Genomic DNA, 25,744 nt, shown 5'->3' on the forward strand with positions numbered 1-25,744 from the left:
ATCAATCCGGAAGGGTAACCGGATCCGTCAGGTATCTCGTTCCAGTGGAATCCCGGAGAGTACGCTGCGGGATAAATTGAAAACAACCTCCCAACAAGAGAAACCTGGAGCGCCTACCGTTTTATCATACGATGAAGAAAACCGCATCGTTTCTTGGATTTTGGAAATGGCCAAAGTGGGATTCCCTGTCAATACCCAGAAATTGACCGCATGTTTGGCACATTACGTTCAAGGAAGGAAGACAAAGTTTAAAGGAGGCATTCCGGGAGGAAAATGGATGAAGCTTTTTTTGAAACGTCACCCAAACATAGCTCGACGTGTCCCAAGTGTGCTTCCGAAGCACCGAGCTGCTGTATCCGAATGCCAGATCAGGCACTGGTTTACGGAAATTAAAGGATACATCCAAGCGGAGGGCCACGGATATATTTTGAAGGATCCATCGAGAATATTTAACATGGACGAAACCGCAGTGCGCACAATACCGACTAAAGAATTAGTTGGCACAGGAACCCGTCATCTTCATGTTCGTGTTGGCAATTCCGATAAAGAGTCCTATACTGCTTTATTTGCCGCGATCGGCTCCGGAACATTAGCGCCAACTCTAATGCTTAATGCTATTTCCATACAAGCAACGGATTCCCGGAGAAATTTTTGAAAAAATTACTACCGAATTGGGCAGCTGGGAGAACGGAAACGGGATGGATGAATAGGGACACGTTTTATTTGTACCTTCGTGACGTGTTCCATCCATGGCTGCTGACAGAGAAGATTGCTTTACCGGTTGTAGTATTTGTAGACGGCCACAAAAGCCACGTGTCCCCCCGCACTATCTGGAGCTGTGTCTGAAAGCAAATATAATACTGATATATCTACCACGCAAATTACGCAGCCACTCGACGTTTAATTTTTTGGAATGGAGAATCGATCACGGAGGTGAAATACTTCCAAGAAGTGAAATCGCACCTCTGCTTCAAAAAGCCATTGGAAAGATGGTTCATTTAACATCAACCTTGGTGAATGGCTTTCGGCGATCCGGATTGTACCCTTTTGATGTAGACGCAGTCAACTACGATTCATTGGTAACAGACAATAATGAGGCATCGAGTCTTGAACACCACGAACAAGGAGCTTTCACATCGTATCCACGATCAACAATGATTTCTTGAAGGAATTGGAAACATACTTAACACCTGAACAACAACAACGTTTCCAAGCAAATATCGATAGGGAGATTGGGCGGGTCCGATCCAGGACACTAATTTATTCGTTGTATGGAAAAAAGCAAAATTAGGAATGGAAGCCAGTTTTGTGTCATCATCCATGAATTGTTATTTTGATGATCTTGAAAACGAACCCCCATTTGAGGGTTTTCGCCTAGACGATCAGAAATCGAAAGGTATACCGTTTTGTTTTAGGCGTGCACCAGCTGTTCAAAAATACGTAACTTGTTTTAATTGTATTAAGATAACACCCTTGATGTATCTGCACCAAGCATCGCTAACTCACAGAAAGAGACTAATGGCAGTTTCAGTGAATCATTTAAGAAGCCAACATTGAAGGTTCCTGCCCGAAAGATGAAGAAAGGCCATCCGCCGTCGGTAGCCACGAGCAAGGCCTATAAGGATTATGAGGATGGAATTAAAAAAACAAGCTGCAGGAAGAAGTGGAACGCCAAAAAAAAAAGGACCAGAAAATGCTCAAGAAAAAACAGAAGGAAAGAGAAATGCTTAAGAAGAAATTCGATCGATTGCTAAAACAGAAGAAATGAAGAGCAAAATTTTGTAAAGATCAATTCCAAACCAGGTTCCAAACATTTTTTTTAAAGTAAACCTTTAATATGCTGAATTATTGAGTTGTTTTTCATAAAGATAGGTGTTTTTTTTTCATATGGAAGAATGAACTAAGGGAATATTCATAAATGACATAGCATATGGTTGGCTAATTTTAGACATCTTATTCTTCCTTGTAGCAATTTTTTCTTTACTCTATACATGGTTAGTCACAACTTGTGTAAGCCCCCTCCCCTTTCCCCTCAAATGCTACGTCATTTATGGATCGTCCCTATACGCGTGGGATATCCCTGGATGTACGACTAAGTCGCAATCACAAAAGCGCAAAAAATTTCTCAATTATAATTATTTTTAACGTGCGCGGAATTAGGGTCATTTTTGCACGGAATTAGGATTTTCACTTGTCAAATGCGTGGAATTAGGCACAAGTACATCGGAAACAATTTTCCTTTTTTAAAAAAAAATTTGGTCGTAGATTTAGGTTGTGATTTATTTTCCTGACATACTACTATAATAGCACTACTTTCGGGTAAAAACAGTTTATCGCTAGCATCTATGATATTTTTTTTTAATACTTAGTTGAATTTTCATATTCCTTAACTGCGCAGAATTAGGGCGGTTTACGGTTACAGCACAGACAAACAGACATAACACTCGCAAGTTGTTCATCAAACAAGCATTTAACGGACAATATAAAAGTATCGTAGTTGGTAGTACCGCCACCAGCGGCGCGCATAGTCAATTCCCTTGCGTATGACGTTTACACACTACCGCCATCTGTTCAGCGTACTACCATAGAGGTAACTCTAAGACCACTGGGTCCCGAAGAAAATCATTATTATTTTTGGCTCACTAAGTACCAGAACAACGGTCCCAAGCAGTCCCAAGCTATTTCACTCACCCCTGCATGTTCTGCATGAATCCACACACCCCTGATGTTATCTGTCAAACTTTCATAGCGAATCAAAACAAACATAGTGTAGTAATAGAATTTCAACTAGAATAGGGTACGTTAATCGTTTGCTTGGGACCAATAGGCTACTAAAGTGGTGAGCCAATTTAAAATCGTTAGTTTCGTATTGATTGTTGGTACTACCCAGCACAGTGTGCTTAACAGATGGCGGTAATGTTTTAGCGACCATGTTTTACAGTGAGAATTATTCAATGTGTTATGTCTGTTTGTCTGTGGTAACAGCTTTTGTAAACAATTACTTCTCTCGATGATTTCTAGAAAGTCAAGGCTCGCCCACACAAATTAACATTACCATCCAGAAATTATGCGAAATTTCTAAAAACTGCAGGTCTCAGCGCTGAGTTCCTGCAGTTTTAGAAATTTATATACACATCTGAGTAGAAGTTACAAAAACGCGCTCATTTGTTCAGTTGGTGTGAAATGCGCAATACTTTCATTTAATTGTAGCTTGTTTAACTTTAGATTACAATGCTTGACGATAGACAAGAACAGTATCTGAATTTATTACTGCTGAACGTTTGGCTCCCGTTTGACAGTTCACATCGAGGTTCACAGTACCCAGGTTTTTTAAGCGTGAAAAAAAAATTTATGGAAACATTTTCATCACTCAGAAAATGTTTTTTCCTGATTTTCCTCCATCGTGACAATTTTCGTGCGAAGCATTTTTCAAATTATATCTTAAATGGATTTCTGAGATTATTTTCTTGGTTTATGAGTTATGAATTTTCAAAGTACGTGATGTCCGGGAAAATCCGTAAGAACTTTCGGCCCATTTTGTCCGATAAAAAGTACTAATGGAACAGCGCCATCTTTGTGAAAAATAAAAGGTTAATCTGAAACGCTCAACCTCAACTCCCCCGTTGTTTTCCACATCGTAACCACTCTAGCACAAATCGAACGTCTATTATTCGACAACTTCAAGAAAAGGAAACGTCACTTCGCGAATTGTCATTTCACGAACAAACCCCGTTGTAGAACTTTCCTCCACCCGAGTGTGTAGAAGTTGTATCGTAGTCTCTCGTGAAATAAACCCAGATTTTCCACGATAAAAATGTCCTACGTTGCCAGGAAGGGGCCGCAAGTTGTGTGTAAGCATTATTAGTTCAGTGATTTTACATCGATTCCCCTTTGGAAGTTGTGCCTAATGCTTCCACAGAAAGCTACATACTTTGTGCTACTTTGCCATCCGCGAAAAATTACATAATGTTATTGTGCTGCTCCTTCTCGCCTCTAGAGCTTGCTTCAATTTTCACAAAACTTAAAGCGTCCCAATTTCCCAATTTCAGCCGCTCTCGGACGGTGGGCCTACAATTTGTCCGGATTCAACCAGTACGGTAAGTGTTGCGACCTCCGTAATCGGATTCGAAGTAAACACCCAGCACCGCGCTAACCTCACAATTATGCCTGCTGCTTCCAATCCAGGTCTGCACCGTGACGATTGCCTGTACGAGGATGACGAAGTGAAGGAAGCGATCCGCCGTCTGCCGGAGAAGCTGAAGGATGAGCGCAACTACCGCATCACCCGGGCGTTGCACCTGTCACTGACCAAGACCATCCTGCCCAAGGAACAGTGGACCAAGTACGAGGAGGATACCAAATATCTGGAACCGTACCTGGAGGAGGTCAAGCGTGAAAACGAAGAACAGGCCAAGTGGGAGGCCAACAAGTAAACCGTTCGGTCGTGCGGTGTTTTATTGTACACACAATTATTTAGGGGTTTCTCAGAGGGATGAACTGAAAGGGAATATAATTCCGGGTTCGTCCCCTTGAAACGATGCAAAACTAGAGGGGAATAATAAACTAAAATCTGGAACCGAATGTGGTACAATGATTTTTTATTAGATTTAGTTTATTAGTAGACATGGCACGTATTTCTGTGGAAACATTATTTAAAAATCAGCACAAAACTTTTTTCATTGGTGGGTGCTGATGCAGACGCATATTAAGAACAAAATTTGTTGGCAGCTTTGAAAAGAGATGTGAGTAGTTGTCAACTTCAAGGCAAGCAGAAGCTAACAGTGAGTGGCAACACTTCTTCTACCATGCCGACGGAAAACGTCAAAATTGCGGCCGGACAGCTGTTTTTGTTTTGTTCAGTGCTTCGGTTGCGGCTCGGAGTCGGGTTGGTTTTCATTCGTATTTGCGTGGGCGATTTGTGTTCTAGTGTGATCATTGATCCATTGTTACAAACGATCCCGTTAGTTGTGCACTATTTACAACCGGTGGAACTATTTTAACGGTAGGTGTTGTAGTTATGTTTGCATTTGGAAATTCAATAGGAAGACAGGCAGCAGCGATGACGACAATTTTCATACTTTTGTTTGTTACTGGAAGACTTAAATGTGTTTATCTATTGGAATAATTCAATAATAATTGTTAATATATTTACCTACAATAATATTATTGTTAATTGTAATTTATTTAGTCAAACGTAAGCACGGCGGGCAAGCGTTTTTTCGAGACATTATTTAATTATTAATGGTGTTGTTTAATTATCAACTATAAGCGTTACTGCCTTCTCACCCCCAATGTGTCTGGGTTCCAATCCAGCCGGGATCAAAGTCGTCCGTCCGCGTCCATGTGTTGATGGGTTTGATAAGTTCCAGGTGTGCAGTCGCCTTCCTGACAATCGATTGCCGTCGGTGATTTATCAAGGATTGGCTAAGCCAATTGGCAATCGATGCCCGTCGGTGATTGGTTAAAATATCAACTATGACAATTTATACTAATATCAAGAATGCTTGCTGCATTCACCTGCAGCACAACTGCAGCATCTCGCAAATGTCTGAACCTAGATGAGATAAGATTATACAAGCTTTTGATTCCAGAGAGTTTCACCAGTTTTGTTTTCGATATATTAGGGGTTGTCCACATACTCACACATGTCTAAGTGCACAGTTTGTGGGAAGGGTTTAAGTTTAGGTGGTTTGAAAAATATGCACGGTATGGATGATTGCCTACGCAGTGTGGGAAAGGTCCGCGTGATTCATGGGAAGTCCACTAATTAGGGTTGTGGAGCCTCAGATATCCTAGTCAGTACAGACGCGGCATTACCAAGCCGGAGGCGGGGAGTTGGTCCGGTCTAGGAAATCTCGTGTAGGAAATTTTCGCGACTTCCCTGGGGTTGCCAGATTTGAACATATCGCATGCATAAGGGCCTATACGCGATGTTCGATTCTTTTCGTCGATTTTCTCTTTTGTTAATAACTCGCTAGATTTAACGTTTCTCGGTGCGTTTGCTGTTGCTTTTGATACCCAATACAACCTGTTACTACTCTGGATTGAACAAATTCTAGAAAATTGTTTCGCTTAGCTGTAGCAATGAAAAGAGAAAATCGATGAAGAGAATCGATCATCGCGTATTCGCCCTTATGCATGCTCACTGTCGATATGTCCTCATTTTGAAGACATTTGAAATTCTGTGAAGACAGTCTTTTCCCGATTAAATTTTAGTTGGCCATTTCAACCAGCCCGGCAATTTCCGACAAGCGCTTCCAATAATTTGATATTAAGTACACGCAAAATTCAGCATATTTGTAGTTCTGTGTCAAAATTTCAGCTCAATTGATCAAAACAAAACGTAGTTGTAACATGTCAAAGTTGGCTAGTTTGTATGGAAATCCGCCTATTGTGCTAATTTAAAGGCCACCACTGTACGTAGATAAGCATTGCCTTGACAGCATAGAGTGGCTTTATTGAGTATTCTAGGTCTTCATTGTAAACCTGGTTAGCTCGTAAAATTAGCTTCTCAGAGAAGTTTTAGTATTGTAATGTTATTGCTTACAGAATTTTGGAGGTGAAAGCGCTTTTACGATTTCCCACTGGAGGAATCCGCCCGCGAATAAACTTTTGGTTAAGCGTATTATCCGGAATAATTTTCTTGCGGAGCTGGGTCTCAAAATGTGCTCAAGGCAAAACAAATATAATGGGGTTAAAAACAAGTGCTTGATGTATAAAATTCAGAATAACCAGTGAACCGGGAAAACCGGAAAAAATGGGAATTTGTACCTCGTCCTCTCTTTGAAAAAAATACGATTTCGACTCTTGGACTGGACTAAAGCTTGAGTCATTTAACATCTGGACGCAATGTTTATTTTACTGCAGTGCTCCTACCGGTCGAATGTGGAATGTTTGACAGCATTTTGTTTTTAAGTGTTTCATTTTTCAGTGCTGAAAAGTTCGTCACGATTAATTTTGTTTAAAAGAAGTTATGATGGATAGTTCAACAATCGCAAAGTCGTTGAAATTGGCTAAATCGATCGTTTGCAGTGTTCTCAAACGTTTCCGTGAGCAGCATACTATCGATCGGCAGGTAGTGGAACTAAGGATCTGCAGCTGCATTTGAAGAACGGTTGTTGAGAAGTGTTGAATGTTGAGAACGGTTAGGGCACACCCAGGGCTGTCGGATTATGATATCGCCAAGAAATTCAATGCCAGGCAAAGCATCCATTAGAAAGATTCGTCAGCGAAAAGGATTTCGATCTTTTCGGGCCAGTAAGCAACCAAACAGGACACTGAAGCAAGAATCTAGTGGCCAGCAAACGTGCCCGGAAGTTGTACAATGAGGTTCTTGCAAAGCACGAAGGATCCATCCATCATGGGACGACGAAACGGAAATGGATTATGGGCAGCTTCCCGGACAAAAGTTCTATAAAGCCACTGGTCGAGGTGATGTCCCTAGCAAGTAAAGATTCGTTTTTGCCGATAAATTTGCAAGAAAGCTTATGATCTGGCAAGGTATTTACAGCTGCGGATAAAAAACCCAGGTTTTCGTGACAAACTAGACTATGGATTTAAAAATGTACCAGCAGGAGTGCCTGAAAAAAAACCTATTTTTGCGTACATTAAGGCTCACAATGGACCTGTAAAGTTTTGGCCTGATTTGGCAAGTTGCCACTACAGCGGAGAAGTTCTACAGTGGTATCGGGGACAACGGGGATAGATTTCTTCTAAAAGGACATCAATCCACCCAACTGCCCTTAATTCCGCCCAATTGAGAAATAGTGGGCAATTGTCAAACAAAAGTTGAAGAAGAGTGGAAGGGTGACTCGGAATGTGACAGTGTAACCATAGAGGTAACTCTAAGACGAGAAGGACCCGAAATACCGTGCTCAACTTTTTGGCTCAGCACTGGTACTCTCTTCGGTCCCAAGCTAACCGATTCACCGCTCGAAACATAGGAAAAACCAATAACCCCTCATTTTATCTGTCAAACTTTCATAGCGAATCAAAACAAACATTGTGTAGTACTAGAATTTCGACTAGAATGGGATACGTTAATCGTTTGCTTGGGACCAATCAACAATCACTACGAAACTAACGATTTTAAATTGGCTCACCACTTTAGTAGCCTATTGGTCCCAAGCAAACGATTAACGTACTCTATTCTAGTTGAAATTCTATTACTACACTATGTTTGTTTTGATTCGCTATATGAAAGTTTGACAGATAACATCACGGGTGTGTGGATTCATGCAGAACATGCAGTGGTGAGTGAAATAGCTTGGGACTGCTTGGGACCGTTGTTCTGGTACTGAGTGAGCCAAAAATAATAATGATTTTCTTCGGGACCCAGTGGTCTTAGAGTTACCTCTATGGACCAATAGGCTAGTCAAGTAGTGAGCCAATTTAAAATTGTTAGTTTCGTATTGATTGTTGGTGTAACCCTCGTCTAGGGTGACAATTAATAACCCACCCTTTTAACGTGTTTGCCACTAGCGTGTGCCTTGTCTGTTATGAATTGTTTTTGTTTTGGTCGCACGCTCGGCAACATACTCACCACTGCTTTATTTGTAAATATTTTAATTTGTTATTTTCTTAGTAGATTTTATTCGTGTAGGCATGTTTTTAGGATTAGAATGTAGTGCAAAAATTATCGATTGATTTTGCCTCGCGTTTAGTATAAAATTAGGTCCCGTTTCTCCTCCCGCTGCAAAAGAAGGTGAAAACATAAGCAGCACAACATTCGAGCGCGGTTGCAGGAGAACGATGGCGATTATTGTATTGTCGGTGATTGTCAGCTAGTACGGAAAAAGAGAAAAAGTTACGAGCCACGGTAGGAAATCTTTTTTTTTGCCCCGTCCTTTTAAGTAAAAACGAGAGTTGGAGTGCCGTTTTCGTGGCGTTTGTCTGCTCTAGGGATAATTCCCAGCATCGTCGCGTGGAAGTGACGTCGTTTCCTCGAAAAGTGCCGTGGTTCGTGAGCTGCATTAGTGAAGAGTGTCGGATCGCCGCCAAGGGAAGCTAAGCGTAAAGGATTATTTCGCTTCCCGGCTAACCATCAAGGATCCCGAACACCCACCGTCCTCACTGCGGTGGCTCAGCCAGTAGAGCCAGTTTCGCCACCGCAGTTAAAAGTCAAGGAGGGACGAAGCAGGCCGAACCGAAGGAGCGTTCGCCTGGGTAGTGCACTGCGGTGACTACCGGGACCATCTACGGCGAGTAGTTGGTCCGGTAATTCGTCACCATCGTCGCCGGGGGGTTCCGATAAAGGAGCCTTGCTCATCCCCCCCCCCCCCCCGCTAAACGCCAAGGACCGCTGCTGCAGCTAAAGTGAAGGAGAAAACGCTCGGCACAGACCGTGTCTGGAGCCGAAGTGAACAAACAGCAACCGCCGCCGCTATCGTCCAAGGGCCCCACCGAGGACACCGAGGACAACAAGGAGAAAAGGGAAAGGTTAGAGAATAAAGGGTTATACGGTCAAAATTTGGTCAATATCAACTTGACGTATTTCTTTCAATTTTGCATTAAAAAAAACCTGAACACCCCTCATTTTGAAGGTGTGTGTGTGTAGAATGTTGCTCCTATTTTGATTTTGGAATTCACTCTTCAGTTGTCAAAATGCCGTCCAAGCAAGAAGAGCAGCGTATCAAAATTTTGCTCGCGCATCGCGAAAATCCGAGCTACTCGCACGCAAAGTTGGCAAAATCGCTAAAAGTTGCCAAATCAACCGTTACAAATGTAATTAAAGTGTTTGGGGAACGTTTGTCGACAGCCAGGAAGTCTGGATCGGGGGGAAATCGAAAACCGGAAGCCGCTGAGACGACAAAGAGAGTTGCCGGTAGTTTCAAGCGAAACCCTAACCTCTCTCTCCGAGATGCCGCAAATAAGCTGGGTGTATCGTCTACAACCGTGCATCGAGCCAAAAAACGAGCCGGACTATCGACTTACAAGAAGGTAGTGACTCCAAATCGCGATGATAAACAAAATACGACGGCCAAAGCGCGATCCCGGAGGCTGTACACGACGATGCTGACGAAGTTTGACTGCGTGGTAATGGACGACGAAACCTACGTCAAAGCCGACTACAAGCAGCTTCCGGGATAGGAGTTTTACACGGCAAAAGGAAGGGGAAAGGTAGCAGATGTTTTCAAGCACATGAAACTGTCAAAGTTCGCAAAGAAATATCTGGTTTGGCAAGCCATCTGTACCTGTGGCTTGAAAAGCAGCATTTTCATAGCCTCCGGGACTGTCAACCAAGAAATTTACGTGAAAGAGTGTTTGAATAAACGTCTGCTGCCTTTCCTGAAGAAACACGGTTGTTCCGTACTGTTTTGGCCGGATTTGGCATCTTGCCATTACGGTAAAAAGGCCATGGAGTGGTACGCCGCCAACAACGTGCAGGTGGTTCCCAAGGACAAGAACCCTCCCAACACGCCAGAGCTCCGCCCAATTGAGAAATACTGGGCTATTGTCAAGCGGAACCTAAAGAAGACCAAAAAAACTGCTAAGGGCGAGCAGCAGTTCAAGGCAAACTGGCTTTCTGCGGCGAAGAAGGTGGACAAGGTGGCTGTACAAAATCTGATGGCAGGGGTCAAGCGTAAGGCCCGGCAATTCTGATTTGGAGAAGCGGAAGCCTAACTGAATATTTTTCCTGAATTTTATACTAATTGAACTTGAAAAAGAAATTTAATTTGATTTCACCGATTTACACGCGTTTTCCCTTGACCAAATTTTGACCGTATCACCCTTTAATAGACGTTCATCAATCCATCCAAATCCGAACGTCTTTGGGGGAAGTACTCTGCTCGTAGCCGCCCCGCCGGAGTAAATCGGGCAGGTAAGCCGCAACTTACAACATAGATGAAGAGATGGTGGAACAAAACGGGCGCTCAGATTATCCAAAAGAGTGTGTGGTATTCGAAGAAAAGATTAGATTTTCAAAATACAGTCACTTTGAAGATCTTTTAAGAGAATTTTAGAATTTTTTTTAAAGCAAATTTGAACAGATTTTAGAAAGAGTTCTGAAGATAACACCAAGGTATTTCTGAGAAGATTTTCTAGCTAGCTTTCGAAAAATCCCTAAGAGGAACTCCCAAGAGTGAAGAGGATTCCAGGAATCGTGAATAATGCCGTAGGTAGCGAATTTTGAGGGTACACATCCAAAATAATTCTGCGAAGATCTATAAGGATATTCCAAGGGGTTGGCCACTCCGCATAGTGTGCCAAAAATACAGACGGGCACACGTGGGCATTTTCATTGGCACCCCTGGTTAGAAATTGTCATGATATTTAAAGTTACTGGCAACACTGTACTATATCTGCGCCTGCTCTGTGCATGTGTCAAAATGACAATCATTGTTGTTGACACGATCCGATTTTTGATTTCATAACTTCAACCGTGAATTTCCTTACAGGATGAGCTAGGTCATCAAGGCGATGACCGTTGCCAAGTACAACAGTAATATCAACCGGTGGAAACTAACGATTTTAAATTGGCTCCAAGGGGTTGGTCACTCTACACAGTGTGCCAAAATCAAACTTGGGCACACCCGGGCGAAGTCATTGGTGCTGTTTGGCACCCATGGTTACAATTTTTATGATCTTTAAAGTTACTGGCAACACTGAACTTTTTCTGCGCTTGCAGTGTGCATGTGTCAAAATTTGTTATTGATGTTGCCACAATATAATCAAATTACTTTCAAAACAACCGTGAATCTCCACCAAGTCTCGCCATGGATTCTCAAAACCGTTACACCCGTGACGGCAGTCGCATCCACATTTCCTCCCAGACGAAGAACAGCTGACATCGGTATCTTGACCTGAACAAGGTTTCCGGTCATGGCTACACTAACTAGCGATGCAGCTCCCACGGCTGCGGCTGCTTCCAATGCTGCTGCTGGTCCGTCTTTTTTGGCGAATTTTACAGGAGACGAACCAGCAGAAGGATCAGCAGTAGCAGCAGCATTGGAAGCAGCCGCGGGAGTTGCATCGCTAATTCGTATAGCCGTGGTCGACGATGGAAATCTCGGTCCGGTCTCGACAAGCGGTGTTTGAGATTTAATCGGAAAGTCAACAACCATACAAAAACTATACCATCCGACCATTCAAACTGCTCGAATACATCCATGGCGGTGGCTGCTACACCAAAGATTCCATCATTCAACGTATAATGTTGGAGGACCGTCTTGGCAAAATCTCAAATAGTTCAACAAATTATTTGTACTCTCTTGACTTTTTGCACTTCCAACACAATAAGAAATTACCTATACCTAATAACGAATTATAAAATTAACTACACATAAAAAGGAAAATCCTTTCTGTTCTTAGAAAAACAAACTTCGGCTCTTTCAAAGCTAACGTGTTTTCGATGTTCTCGTTGCTCCACGCACCGTTAATCTTCTTGGAGGAGGAGAAGCACAAGTTCATAATGAACGGGAATTTTGTGATGGCGTTCGCCAGGGTTGCTTGAGAACTCGACCAATCCGGTGGAGGAACTTTCCGATTTCAGCGGGAACATTCGCACTTGCGACGGGTGGTTGTCCTTGGTGGTGAATGCAGTCAGCAGCAGATCCTCGGACGGCATACGGGTGGGGTATTGAAGAAGTGGAGAATGCGATTTTTGCTGGCCTGGGAAGCGATTGTTCTTGGAGGCGCTGTAGACCTTGAAGCTTATCGAATTGTCTGGCATGGTGTACGGGTTGGTGGACTCTGACAAGTAGTTCTGCTTGGAAAATGCAATTTGAATTTTGCCACATCATTTCCATTCATTCGATGTTGTTCAAGTGATGGATGCTGCGTTCGACTGGTTCAACAACGATGGCGTCTCCCATCTGGACCATGGCGGTACCTTCGTTGGTCTTCAGGAACTTTATCCTGCCGAGATCCTGACAACATTTCCATACAGGCAGAACAGATTGAACAGCTTATTGGTGTTGGCTGTGTTGTTATCGTGTCCGTAGACCATCATCACTGCGCTCTGTTGCTGTGCCGATTGAATGAAGTTGACTGGTCCGTTTCGGGTTAGCGGTGCGTCTTTCATCAGTCCAACGTGTGTTCTGGCCTGTGTTGGTTTCCAGTTTGTGCGGGGTCGGCTCCACCGAAGATGGAAGGATCGTGTAGCAACGGAGCTCGTCCGTTGCAGGCATCCTTGGAGACGGATGCATCCAGTGTATAATCCCAACGGGAGTCCATGTCGTTTTTGAAAACATTGAAAAACAAAACAAAAACAAGAGCTGTTAAAATACCGGGTTGCCAAGCAAGGCATTATTCACAAGCAAATAAAAGTCAGTTCAATGACTTCTTGGCACTGCCCGTACAGCTGCGGCACACTGAGGTACACTGAGAAAAATGTTGGCGCAAAATAAGTGTGTAGAGTGACCACCTCTTGATTGGCTCACTACTTGACTAGCCTATTGGTCCCAAGCAAATCGATTAATGTACCCCATTGTAGTTGAATTTCTAGTACTACACTATGTTTGTTTTGATTCGCTATGAAAGTTTGACAGAAAAAAATGAGGGGTTCGTGGATTTTCTTATGTTTCGAGGGGTGCATCGATTAGCTTGGGACCGAAGAGAGTACCAGAGCTGAGCCAAAAAGTTGCGCATGTTTCTTCGGGGCCTTCTAGTCTTAGAGTTACCTCTTTGGTAATATGGAGGTCTTCCGGATGGTGCTGGAGTCGCTACCGAAAGACTTCGAGATCGGAGAACCTCCACTCAAGACGATCGAACTGTTCGAGGATCTGGTGCGGAAGGCTTTGGTGTTTCAGAACAGTTTGATCGAAGTTGGGAAAGGGGTGGCATCGTTCCGGAAGCTGATTGAAAAGATGACCATGTAGGGACTGGTCATAATGCCGATTTGGAATGTGATTCGTTAGTTGGTTAGTGGGGAGAGCGAAACCTTGAAGGAGGGAGTGAATGGAACGTTGAAGATGTTGGTAGATCGATTTGTGGCGGGGTGTGCTCCTGAAAGTTGATATCGGTGAGTTGGTTGAAGGTTTATAGGTTTAGCTCTTAGAGATCGGTGTTTTCCATGGTGCCCAGCGATTGGAGCAGTTCGGTAAGCATTTCAATATCGCGATCCTCGTAGAACTGATCCGAACGCAGCTTTTCGAACTCTATGAGATACGAATAGATTATGGAATCCGAGCCGCACAAAAGTTCGTAGGGGGATTGGTGTCCATACAAAGGCCACCATCTGGCCGTAGTAGTTTTATCAGTGGTCGTTTAGCATGTTTGATTCCGTAACGCTTCACCACTTCGTTGATCAACCAACCAGTTCAGTTCCATGATTCGATCCTCATTGTAACTGACATAGATGTATTCGCCTTCGATGATCATTCGGACCATATTCGGAGGTGAATCTTCACCGGTGTTTGCTTTTCTACCATTGACAGCGCCCCAGCTTTTACAGGTGTTCTCTGGCCGGCACTGCTTCTTGCCAAAGACATCATACTTCTCTCCATTTGTCCGATCGTTGGACTATCTTACCGTGTGGAAATATTAAACCCCTCCTCCACCAGGGAAGTCTGATTCCGGTTGAAACTCCCACTAGAACGCTGGCGACGCATGCATCGCTCCTCACGGAAGCGTTCATCAGAATCTGAAGAGGATCTGGACCAGTTTCCTCTGATGATGCACGCTCGCTTCGTCTACTTACCACCGTCACCTGTGGTTCATCCGAGTCCTCATCATACTCCAATCCAGTAGAAGTTATTGTCCTGTCAAAAATTGGAAGTACCTCCCCCGGAGGTTATCGCTCCAAGCTTCGATTCGGTGGCTGAGGCCGTTGCTTATTAGGTTTAGTGTAGTCCTTTTCCGATAGAATTTAAGAGCAACGAACCGAGAGTCACGGCAGTTAGTATATGGGATAGGATTCCACTGCTTGTTGTTTTGTTGTCTTCAAAACAAAACATTTGAACTGTCAAATTAACCGGGTTGCCAACAATACCATTATACGAAACAAAAAAATCAGTCTAATGACACTCTCGGCACAGCAGGCACACTGAGAAAAAAGTTGGTATTGGGGTTGCATTGAACCTGTTGATTGTGACAAACACATAAATTTATAAATGTACTAGCTGACCCATCTTGCCCCACTGTTCTATTTTTAGAACGTGCTCTGCGGATATTAGTTAAATTATTTTGGTCTTTTCAAATGGACATTTCAATTAAACAAAATGCTTGAATGCTGCTTGATTGACTTTGTATAAGTTTTACAAATTGCCGTATAATATTTAAGGAACTGTAGCTCAATTTTCTCAAACCCAGTTATTATTTTTTGTCATTGACTAAAATGACAGTTAACAAGGTAATAGGTGATAATATTGAATATCTGTTTCTGTTTTACTGTTCCAGCAAACAGCGACATCCTCATTTGCTGACAATAATTTACCGAGCCTCGCATGATCGACCTTTGAGCCGAGCAATTCCGCTACCCAGAGAAAGAATAATCAGTGCGATACGATTATCGTAATTTCCTCATGCGATTACTCTCTGCCGTCGACGTGAGTGCGTCTTCCATCAACCGCGAACCGAGTCGAGCAACAACTCAGTAACATCGCGAAAACGGTACCGCTTTTTTGCAATCGCCCAAGAAAACATTATCAGCAAACAGCGCGAGGAAAGAAAGAGAACATAAGTACAAGTCAAGCCGTCATGTTTTCGCTTGCTACTTGATAGCATTAACTAGGCATCATTGTTTACGATTCAGAGCCAGCCAGCAGAGGGACGCCAAACCGGTCTCAGTGAAATTCTCGAACAAAAAATAAAAAACAGTCGAGAGAGAATCAAAACGAGCCGGACTGAGAAGCTGAGCATTGTACGGGATGAGGAGAGCAGTCATCATAGTCAAAGCAACTAGTCTGTCGTCAGCGGTCGGAACGCTCAGAATGTACCTGTCGTTTCGACGGCGACTGTTCAAGAGGTGATTATAGTAACTATTTTTTTTTTCTTTATCATTTCATTCTATCCGGTTTCTCTTGTCGTGGAAAGTACGTATATTTTAAACAATAATTGTGTACCAGTTGTTGCGCTTTTGTTCGGCCAGCGAACGTGAACTGTGAGTGAGTGGAGTAAAGTTTGAAATTGCAGTCGCTTCTGCTGCTGACTAATCGATATCGACCCAAACAAACCGGAGTGTGTTAGCTAGCATTAACAAATAACAGTTATTCTACGCGCTTATGTAAGAGCTATTGTAACTATTTGCTTATTGTGGTACACATCTAGTACCTACGCTGTATTTCAATTTGGTTTCACCCTCTAGTAGTTTCGTGTGAGAATGCCTCAATAAAGCTCTTGATTTCCTTTTACGGGACAAAGGAAACGCTTGCTTAAAAGAATTAAAAATATACAACCAAGAAGTCGTCGCCGCGGAAGTGGCACAAAAAGCGAGCCATTCAGCCAGTGATATAACAACACAAAGGGGATAGCTCCGATCATTTAGTAGATCAAGAGTGCATGCTTTGAATGTGTACGACGACGTAGGAGAGGTATAAATAAAAATACTTCATCTGAAAGCCACCACCCGCATACGAATAACTCGAAAGCTAGTAGTGAATAGTTTTTAATCAACGCTCGCTGATAGGGAAATTTCGCTGCGTGAAAGTGTTCCGTGTGTTATACTGCTTTGATAGTACCTAATAGTCAACAACGGAACAGCTGAGGCTGAGGTGAGCGAAAAGAGAAGAAGCCGACAAAAACAACTCCCCGGGTGCGCAAAAATATCAACGACGAAAGTTTGTGCTCTCTTTGATTTGGTGTGTCAAGCAACTTAGTACAAAAACGCACGATGGCACTGATTGACATCGATCTGATCACCAGCACCCTGTTCAAGACGTTCGTTATTCCGGGGATCATAACGACACTGTGGCTGTCGGATTTGTAAGTAAATGTTGTTCTATGTTGTTTTTCTTTGGTAATGGTTTTCAATTTTATTGTAATATGACACTTGTGGAACGATCGAAATTCTTTGAAAATATTCCAGTGAAGAGAACGGCAAATAACTGATCTGTAATTCAAAAGCGCTAAGTCGCTTTAGAGTCTCTCTTATAAACAGGGATGTCATTCTTGTGTTTTAAGAAACAGTCTTCAACGAGATCGAAAAAAAAGAAATTCACATGTCTTCCCCACAACTTTTCAACTTGGTGAAGACAAGGAAAGGGCGAATACCCTTCTTAATAATAATAAGATTTTGAACGCTTTGCTGTTCAACTATCACTTACCCTACACGAGCACAATTATAGCTGAGCGAATTTGTCGGACACGGCGAAGACACTACGTAGTGAGTGATCGACTGATAGCAGCAGTGAGCAGCACAAGGCTGGTAGCAGGTCACTTTTTAGTGACTTGGTCACTATTTTCAACTCAGTCACTAAAAAGTCACTTTTTTCACCTAAAAGTCACTAAAGTCACTATTTCTTAAAATTTAGTCACTAAAGTCACTTTTTTACGACTAATAATGCCAAGAGTGAATAATTTGTCTTTAAAAAATCACAGCAAGTAACAGCTTGATTTGGTAACAAATTTGTGTTAAAAAGGTTCGTTAAAAATCAGCGTGTAAAGTCCGGCAAAGAATAGTTGCGAACAAACCAGAACTGTCCAATTGGTGCTGATAGAATCACTAATATTTTATTTTATTTTTTTCATCTTCGTGATCTAGACATTCGGGTCCGTTATCTTCGATTTTTTCAAGAACAGATTATAAAATTTCTAAGTTTGTCCTTTGCCTTGTGATCTTTTAATAGCCAAAGAAAATTTTATCTCAAATTTTCAGAGGTTTCGATAAAAAAAAAAACTGATTTCAACATCCTGGGTTCTTTACTTCGTGATCTAGGAAGTTTTCCATGTCTTAGATATTTCGAAAAATGGTCTAGGAAAATTCACTTGCGCTAGACATTTTTTCAAAGACTATAATTTTGAAAAATCTTTGAAGCTCGGTAGCTTGAATATTCGTCCTAACATTTTTAAGACTAGATTTTAGAAAAAAATCTATGTCCAAGATCATAAAATGTTATTTACGCTTCAGAAGTATTTAAATTTTTCAAGGATTGTGAACTTAAATTGTAATTGTAATTTTAATTGTTCAGTGTATAGGCTGTGCCAACCGCTAAGTTGACTTATCTAGGGACTAACCCCCTAGTCTATACACCTACTGTCCTTCCCGTTGCACTCGTCAGCTCGTGCGATACTCTAGACACACATGGGTGGTCGTATTCGGGTCCTCCCCTGGGTAGGCTCGTGTTCGTCCAGGTTCTGGTACATTAACTTATATCTATGCATGGTAATTATACTTTGCAACTCACCTTTTGATTATAAATGTCGATAATGCTGAAACTATATGAATGTTAGTGATCATTATTAGGTGTGTGCTGCAATGGACTAGTAATTGAAGGAAATGATATTCTTATGTGGCTTATAGGTAATTCTAAAATAGGTAAATCATGCAAGCACACACCTTTTTACAATTCTTATCCTACTTACCAGTTCCATCCAGTATAAATTGGCTGTTTCCAAATGGCCTAATCCTTTCTGACTGCTTACTCTCTTACGTTTTCTCGCTTTTTCCTTCTTCCTATTGAAATTCTGGCCGTGTTCCCATTTGTTCTCAGGTGGGTAATATTGGTACATGAGGGGAAGAAAGAAATAGAACAAGTTAAGTGCGTTGGTTAGTCATTTGGGTCATGGTGTTGTGTTCCCTATTTTATTTGCCTCTATTCAGCTCTCAGATCGCCCCCTCCCTCCAAACTATTGTGGATGAGAAAAAGAACCCATATTTGGTAACCTCTCGCGAGCTGTAATGCATAAGATATGAATAACAAACAAATCTAGAACGGGGCTTAAACATATAACATGTCTAAGACTGAACATGATTAGTATAGTATGAATAATGAGAATTGTATGAAGAAAAGACGATCCCAAAAGAATGTTCCCTAGCAATAAAACTATTACTCTGTGCTAGTATAAGTTATTTCAAAATGGGCATCCATACTCAGAAACTATACCCGACCTCAACAAACTGTACCGAAATCAAAACAGCTAAACTACTCGGTAAGATTTTGGCATTTCTATTTAATTGTATTAAGCTATCTCACAGAGATAAGTGGAAACGTTGCCGTTACGTAGCGCTAGCATCTCCTGATTTCATCTATAAATTTATCACTTTCGACCAATTTGGCGCTAGTATCGATAAATTATCTGCTGAAAATTGCCACCAGCGACCAGCACTAAGTGTCTAGTGTAAGTTTTGCAACACCAGCGCCATCATGTTGTCAAAGAGGGTTTTAAGTGGGGAAGTCGCCGTTAGTGGCGCTTAAGTCGAATAGGAATCTTTACACAAGTTTTTAGAGAAATTTTGGAGCCTCAACGTCTGTTCTCTGTGGCTATCTTATATCGAGCTCTTTTTCAATAATTGCAACATGTGAATAATGCAGAACAAGTTTAAAATTGTTCAAGAGCCAAATTGGTTTTGAAGGAAGGTCAAACTACAAACGAACAGCTCAGCCGCTCTGAACCCTATGAAAATTATGATTTCCCAATATGGTACATTCTCTCACTATAAACCTGTCATTTCTAGCCTATCTGAACTATTTAATAAATGGAAACCATAACATGGGTTACGCTCCTCCTAAGCGGGCCCTCCGCATCCTATCTCTGTCTTATCAAAAAATGCCAATGGTTTGAATGTATCAATATATACATTGGAAATGACGTTCAATCAAATAAACCCATACCCCACTGACTTGGCCAGGCTTCAGAATCGTCCAGTGGGCAGTGAGCTCTACACTCCAAGTTCCCTTTCTTTCAAATTTACCCCAAATTTTATATTTTACCCCTTTGAGTGTTGATTAATCACAATGAAACATTGTGACAGAGCACGGACTTGAGTTTACTAGAGTATTAAATAATCTAGGTCCTATTTAGGATTACATCTGAAAAATCCAAATTTGGCCAACGCCCACAAAAAAAAAAAAATAAAATAAAATTAAAATAATAATAATAATAATAATGAACTTAAAGTCCATATATTCAAAATATGAAAATTATTCCGGGCCGTTTCTTAACTTGTTTGTCTTAGAGATTTCGAATGCTTAAGTCCCAGCCCTGCAAAATTAAATTGGTCCAAAATCTCTAAAATTTATCCCAGAATCTGTATTTTTTTTTCGATTTCCAGATGGTAAGTTCGAGACGCATGCCAAATATTCTACACGGCAAATAAATCTGGTTCATATGTGAGTCCCACGTTCACTAAAATTCGCATTTGAGTAAATTTTTACTCAAATATGAGCAAATATCACTCATATTTGAATGACATTTATTCATTGATGAGTGACATTTACGCACCTTTGAGTAAAAAATTACTCACTGACCTACGTTTTTGCCAATATAAGTGAACTTGACTCCATTATGAGTCAGATTGATTTGCCGTGTGAATTCACGATCTTTCCATCTTGGAAAATTGACCTCGTTCCAGAATAATGAGATTTCTGCTTGGACCGCTATCTAGAAAAATTGTGGTTTCTATATCCGAGGTCTTCAAAATTGATTGTCTAAAAATTGTTAACATTTGTCTTGTTATTATTATTTGATTAACTAATAAGGCATACGGATGATGCAAATAATATTTTCATTTCATGTCCGACATCACTCAAATAGGTCGAGGAGGGGCAAATAATAAAAAATAAAAAAAATGAAATAAATTTACGTATAAGCAACTCATTTAATGATAAATTCATATTTTGTGCACTCTTTGAATAAAGCGTAGAGAGGAAAACGATTTAAAAAAAGCTAAATTTTCAAATTTTGGGTGACTTAAAACAAAAATCAAATTTGAATTTGTCATAATCATAATGACCAGCAAATCCCAATTTGTAATTTTCCGGGGTTTTCCCGGAATTTTGTTGATTTCCCCGGTTGTTTTGAGATCGAAGAATTCATCCTAAGATTCGTTTCGAAAAAAACTTACTGAAACTTCCTTACATTCTATTTAGAATTAGTCTGAATATTTCTTAAAATTTTCATGCAATTCTCCTCAGAATTGTCATACAATTCTGCTCATTTTTTTTTTTTTTTTTCCTTGTCGGGTATTTTCATCACTGCGACCATTTTTCTGATCTATTGTGATATATTCCCCATTTTTTTTTTTCTTTAGCTATATCAAGATGCCGTATCACTATTATTAGGAGTGATCGCCATCGTTTGACTAACAGCATTATCCCAGCACGGCATTATACTTCGAATAAAGTGCACTGCCGTACTGGGAGTTGTTCTCCAAATGTCAAAGGGTTCTATCAGCCCCTTGTCGAAGAACTTACGCCTTTTATTGAAAATTGTCGGACAGTGGCATAGCAAATGTTCCGAGTCTTCCTTTTCTATGCCACAGAAGCGACACACATCATCTTGAAGTTTTCCAATCAGCTTCAAGTGATAACGGCTCGGACAATGACCTGTTATAAGACCTGCATATATACTAAGATCTTTCTTAGAAAGTTCCAGGATTTTGTGGGTCACAGAAATGTTTGGATTAATAAATCGCTTCGACTGCCTAGCAATGGAAGTGTTCTTCCAGTTTTCCTCCACTTTTGAAGATTCCCACGCTTTTAGCTCCATTCTAAGAGATGCAGCCGATAAGCCACAAAAGGGCTCTGGCCCGATGAACTTATGAGAAGATCCGAGTCTTGCTAGTGCATCAGCTCTTTCATTTCCCTCAATCCCGCAATGACCAGGAACCCAATATAAGTTGACTTGATTATGACAAGACAATTTTTGAAGTGATTGAACACACTCCCAGATTCTGCTCATAATTATCTTGGAGCTCTCCACTAAATAATTCTGAAAATTTGCTTGGAATTCTCCTCAGAATACCCTTGAAATTCTTCTCGATATGCTCTTGGAATTAAACTCGGAATTCTCATAAAACTCATGTCAGAATTCCTTTGGAATTGTAAAATTCGATTCCCTTGGTATGTATCGTGGGATCCTTGAAACTCTCTTTAGAATGCACTAAATTATCTTTAAATTTTCTAAGAATTTCCTTCGGATTGTTATCACAATTCTCAAGAACTTATTTTGACTATTCATTTGAAATGGACCTGGAATCGGCTTCACAATCGTAATTAATTTTCCAAAAGAGCTACCTAAAGATTCTACTCTGAACGACTGAAGTCCCACAAAGTTGTAGTGAAATATCTCTTAGAGTTCTTAAAAAAGATCTATTGGTATTTATCTCTAAAAAAAACATGGTTGTTATCTGCAGCATTCATCCTAAAATCTTTTAAAAATTCTCATAATATTTAGTTCATTAAAGTGACTGTATCCTGAAAACATTTTACAGTCCAGGGGCCTTACAATTGTTTAAAGATCCAGACTATTATTTTTCCCGGTTCGTCATCGAAATTTACGGGCTTTTCCCGATTTTTTCCCAGCGATTTCGAATTCGCGCCCTTTCCCCGGTTTCCCTGAATTCCTGGTTCACTGTAAAATAAATAAATATTAATTTTTCGAGTCAACTTTATGGGATCGCTAAACCATTATTTGTTTTATTTTAAAGGAGCATGAAAAATGCTCAGGATGGGTTGTGATTGTGAGTTTATAAAATTTCTCGAAGTGGGTTGCAGTCAACGAAATATTGTAACCATTTTTTCCCATTAAAAATGTCACTATTAGCCTCTTTTTATTTCTTTAAAGTCACTATTTGGTCACTATTTTCAATATTTTAGTCACTAAAGTCACTACTATTATATTACATATCCACTACCAGCCCTTAGCATAGCATCCAATTGACATCGTAGTTAAATTGGCGTTGACGGCACCGTCGAAAAATCGTCTCTTCTAGAAAATATTGACAGTTTCTTATGGAATTTCTCGGTGGAGTGAAAGAATAGTACGAAGTCCGCCATGTTTCACGCACAGTTTGACGTTTGCTTATGGATTTTACCATAGGAGTAAAGAGTTACAGAGGCGCCGTCAACGCCAATGGCAGACTCCTTATCATCCGCTTCGGAGATCCCATCGTCCATATAAACGGCTTCGTCAACGGCTTTAGCAGCTAATGGATAGTTCGCTCGATCATTCTCTGCCAATTGTTTTAACGTACGAGTAGCTGAGAACGGTGCTGATTTCGTACCATAAGTCACCGTAATTAGTTCATGTGTGGTAATTTGGTTTTCTGGGCCAAACCATAGAATGCACTGTCGAGCCGGTTGACCCAAATCTGCCGGAACATTTTTTCCACATCTGCGACTGCCATAAATTGACGGAACCGACCTTAGACCTTGCTGTACTAACTGCTCATCTGAGCTCAAAAAACTAGCATCCTCCCCACCATCATCGGCGGTGGTGGCCGGAGTGTCGGAAAGTCGCCGAATGGTAATTTTTGAAAGGACGAACAATACACGCTTTCTAATCGACACTGGATCGGACGTCACAATATTGCCTGCCTCCAGGAGAGATCGATTGAACGGTACCGTTATACAACAGCTCCACGCAGCCAAAGGAAGTAGAATTCGGACATTTGGAACGAAATTTATTCCTGTTGACCTAGGATTGAGACGAAGATTCACCTGGAATTTCCTCGTTGCTGAAGTGACGATGCCAATAATCGGTGCTGATTTTTTGGCGCACTTCGGCATACTCGTCGATTTGAAAAACCAAAAACTGATAGATGGCCAGACAGGATTGAAGTCTTCTGGAGGTATGATGACTGCTGTTCTGCACAGTGTAACACTTGTTGGTGCCGATCATCCGTTCCACGATTTGTTAATGGAGTACCGGGAAATAACTCTGCCATCGACGCTTCGTTCTGTCACGCAGTGTGACGTAACCCATCACATAGTTACTCGTGGACCACCCGTGGCGTCTAAAGTTCGACGAATGCATCCGGACAAAGTTAAAGCTGCTAAGGAAGAGTTTCGCCTTATGTGTGACCTAGGAATATGCAGACCATCGAGTAGCAGTTGGGCAAGTCCTTTGCATTGTGTGCTGAAAGGGAAATGGCGTTTCGTTGGTGACTACCGTCGCTTAAATCATATCACTACACCTGACCGTTATCCGGTACCGCACATCCACGATTTGCTGCATTCGCTTCATGGTAAGTCCGTTTTCACAACTCTTGATCTGGAGCGAGCGTATCATCAGGTTGCGGTGGAGGAAGCAGACATTCCCAAAACGGCGGTCATCACATCGTTTGGCTTGTTTGAGTTCACCCGCATGCAATTTGGGTTATGTAACGCAAGTCAGACGTTCCAGCGCTACATGAACCGAATCTTTGGTGATCTTGATTTCGTTGTTGTCTTTATAGATGACATATGCATCGCTTCTGAATCCCTTGCTCAACACCAGGAGCATCTACGCATAGTGTTTGACCGCCTACGCCAGCACGGACTCGTTCTAAATTTGGGTAAGAGCGTGTTTGCCCAAAAGGAAGTGGAATTTTTAGGATACCTGATCAGCAGTGATGGAGTGCGGCCGTTCCCGTCACGCGTCCAAGCCATTATGGACTACGAGAAACCGACAACAGTCAAGGAACTCCGTCGCTTTCTGGCACTCGCCAACGGCTACAAACGCTTCGTTCGTCATGCATCCGACATCCAAGCTGAGTTGCAGAAGCTTATTCCCGGGAACAGGAAAACGACATACGTAAACTACAGTGGACAGATGCAGCTTCATCAAGCTTCGAGCGTTGTAAAAAATCATTAGCGGAGACAGCACTGCTTCACTATCCTGACTCGTCGAAACCATTAGCTCTGATGATCGATGCCTCAAATATTGCTGCGGGGGCTGTCTTGCAGCAGCTAAATGGTCAGAATTGGGAACCACTCGGATTTTATTCCGAAAAATTTTCGATGTCCCAAATGAAATACTCTACTTTTGGCCGTGAACTGACTGCGATGAAAATGTCTGTGAAATATTTTCGGCACTTCCGTTGAAGGACGCAACTTCACGATCTTCACTGACCATCGCCCACTAACATACGCGCTAACAACCGATTCCAGCTCTCGGCTACCGCATGAAGAACGATACCTACGTTTCATCTCGGAATTTACTACGGATATACAACATGTCAGTGGAAGTGAAAATTACGTCGCCGATGCATTGTCTCGTGTGGAGAGTATACTAGCGCCTACTTCGGTGGACTATGAAGAAATCGGACGAAAGCAGAAAAACGACGCGGAGCTTCAGCAGTTGATGCAATCCAAATCTACTTCGCTGAAATTTGAAGCAAAACGGATGAGTGGTTGTTCTCAACCGATCTACTGTGACGTCTCGACCGGAAAACCACGACCTTTCGTTCCAAGTACTCAACGGAGAACCATCATGGAATGCCTACACGGAATTTCTCACCCAGGAGCACGAGGCAGCAGGAAGTTAATCTCCGAGCGATTCGTTTGGCCAGCTATGAACCGTGAAATAAATGAGTTTGTCAAACACTGCGTCGACTGCCAACGGTCGAAGGTGCATCGACATACCGTCTCTCCGTTGGGAAAATTTGACCTACCGAAGGCTCGTTTCCAACACCTTCATATTGATCTGGTTGGTCCTTTGCCGCCGTCACAAGGATACCGCTACCTACTGACCATGATTGACCGTTTTACCAGATGGCCCGAAGCGGTTCCACTTGTCGATGTGACTGCAGCATCTGTGGCTCAAGCACTGTACTCAACATGGATAGCAAGATTTGGAGTCCCAGAAAACCTGACAACCGACCAGGGACGGCAATTTGAGTCCGATCTCTTTCGGGAGTTAACGCGAATGTTAGGTGTTCACC

The 25,744-nt window shown here is 41.8% G+C and overlaps 2 protein-coding genes across 5 annotated transcripts in view; both read left to right on the forward strand.

Annotated features, from left to right (window-relative positions):
• The first annotated feature begins 3,703 nt into the window (after positions 1-3,703).
• Positions 3,704-4,576, forward strand: LOC135704388 (cytochrome b-c1 complex subunit 7-like). The gene is made up of 3 exons (XM_065225830.1): positions 3,704-3,851; positions 4,050-4,097; positions 4,186-4,576. The coding sequence occupies exons 1-3, from the start codon at positions 3,815-3,817 to the stop codon at positions 4,431-4,433; spliced, it is 333 nt and encodes a 110-aa protein (XP_065081902.1). The 5' UTR covers positions 3,704-3,814; the 3' UTR covers positions 4,434-4,576.
• A 302-nt stretch (positions 4,577-4,878) lies between these two features.
• LOC135705690 (lysophosphatidylserine lipase ABHD12) overlaps positions 4,879-25,744 on the forward strand; it is a 46,598-nt gene continuing 25,732 nt past the window's right edge. The window contains exons 1-3 of one of the 4 annotated variants that reach the window (XM_065227501.1): positions 4,879-5,002; positions 15,340-15,907; positions 16,247-16,863. In XM_065227501.1, coding sequence (XP_065083573.1) covers positions 16,772-16,863 — 92 coding nt within the window. In that variant the 5' untranslated portion in view covers positions 4,879-5,002; positions 15,340-15,907; positions 16,247-16,771. Of the gene's footprint in view, positions 5,003-15,339; positions 15,908-15,943; positions 16,864-25,744 lie in introns of those variants that run through there. The other 3 variants (XM_065227483.1, XM_065227513.1, XM_065227493.1) reach the window with 3 other exon arrangements.

Source organism: Ochlerotatus camptorhynchus, unplaced genomic scaffold, assembly GCF_037179485.1.
Source record: "Ochlerotatus camptorhynchus isolate MF236.1 unplaced genomic scaffold, CSIRO-AGI_Acam_v1.1 ptg000022l, whole genome shotgun sequence".
Classification (NCBI taxonomy): domain Eukaryota; kingdom Metazoa; phylum Arthropoda; class Insecta; order Diptera; family Culicidae; genus Ochlerotatus; species Ochlerotatus camptorhynchus.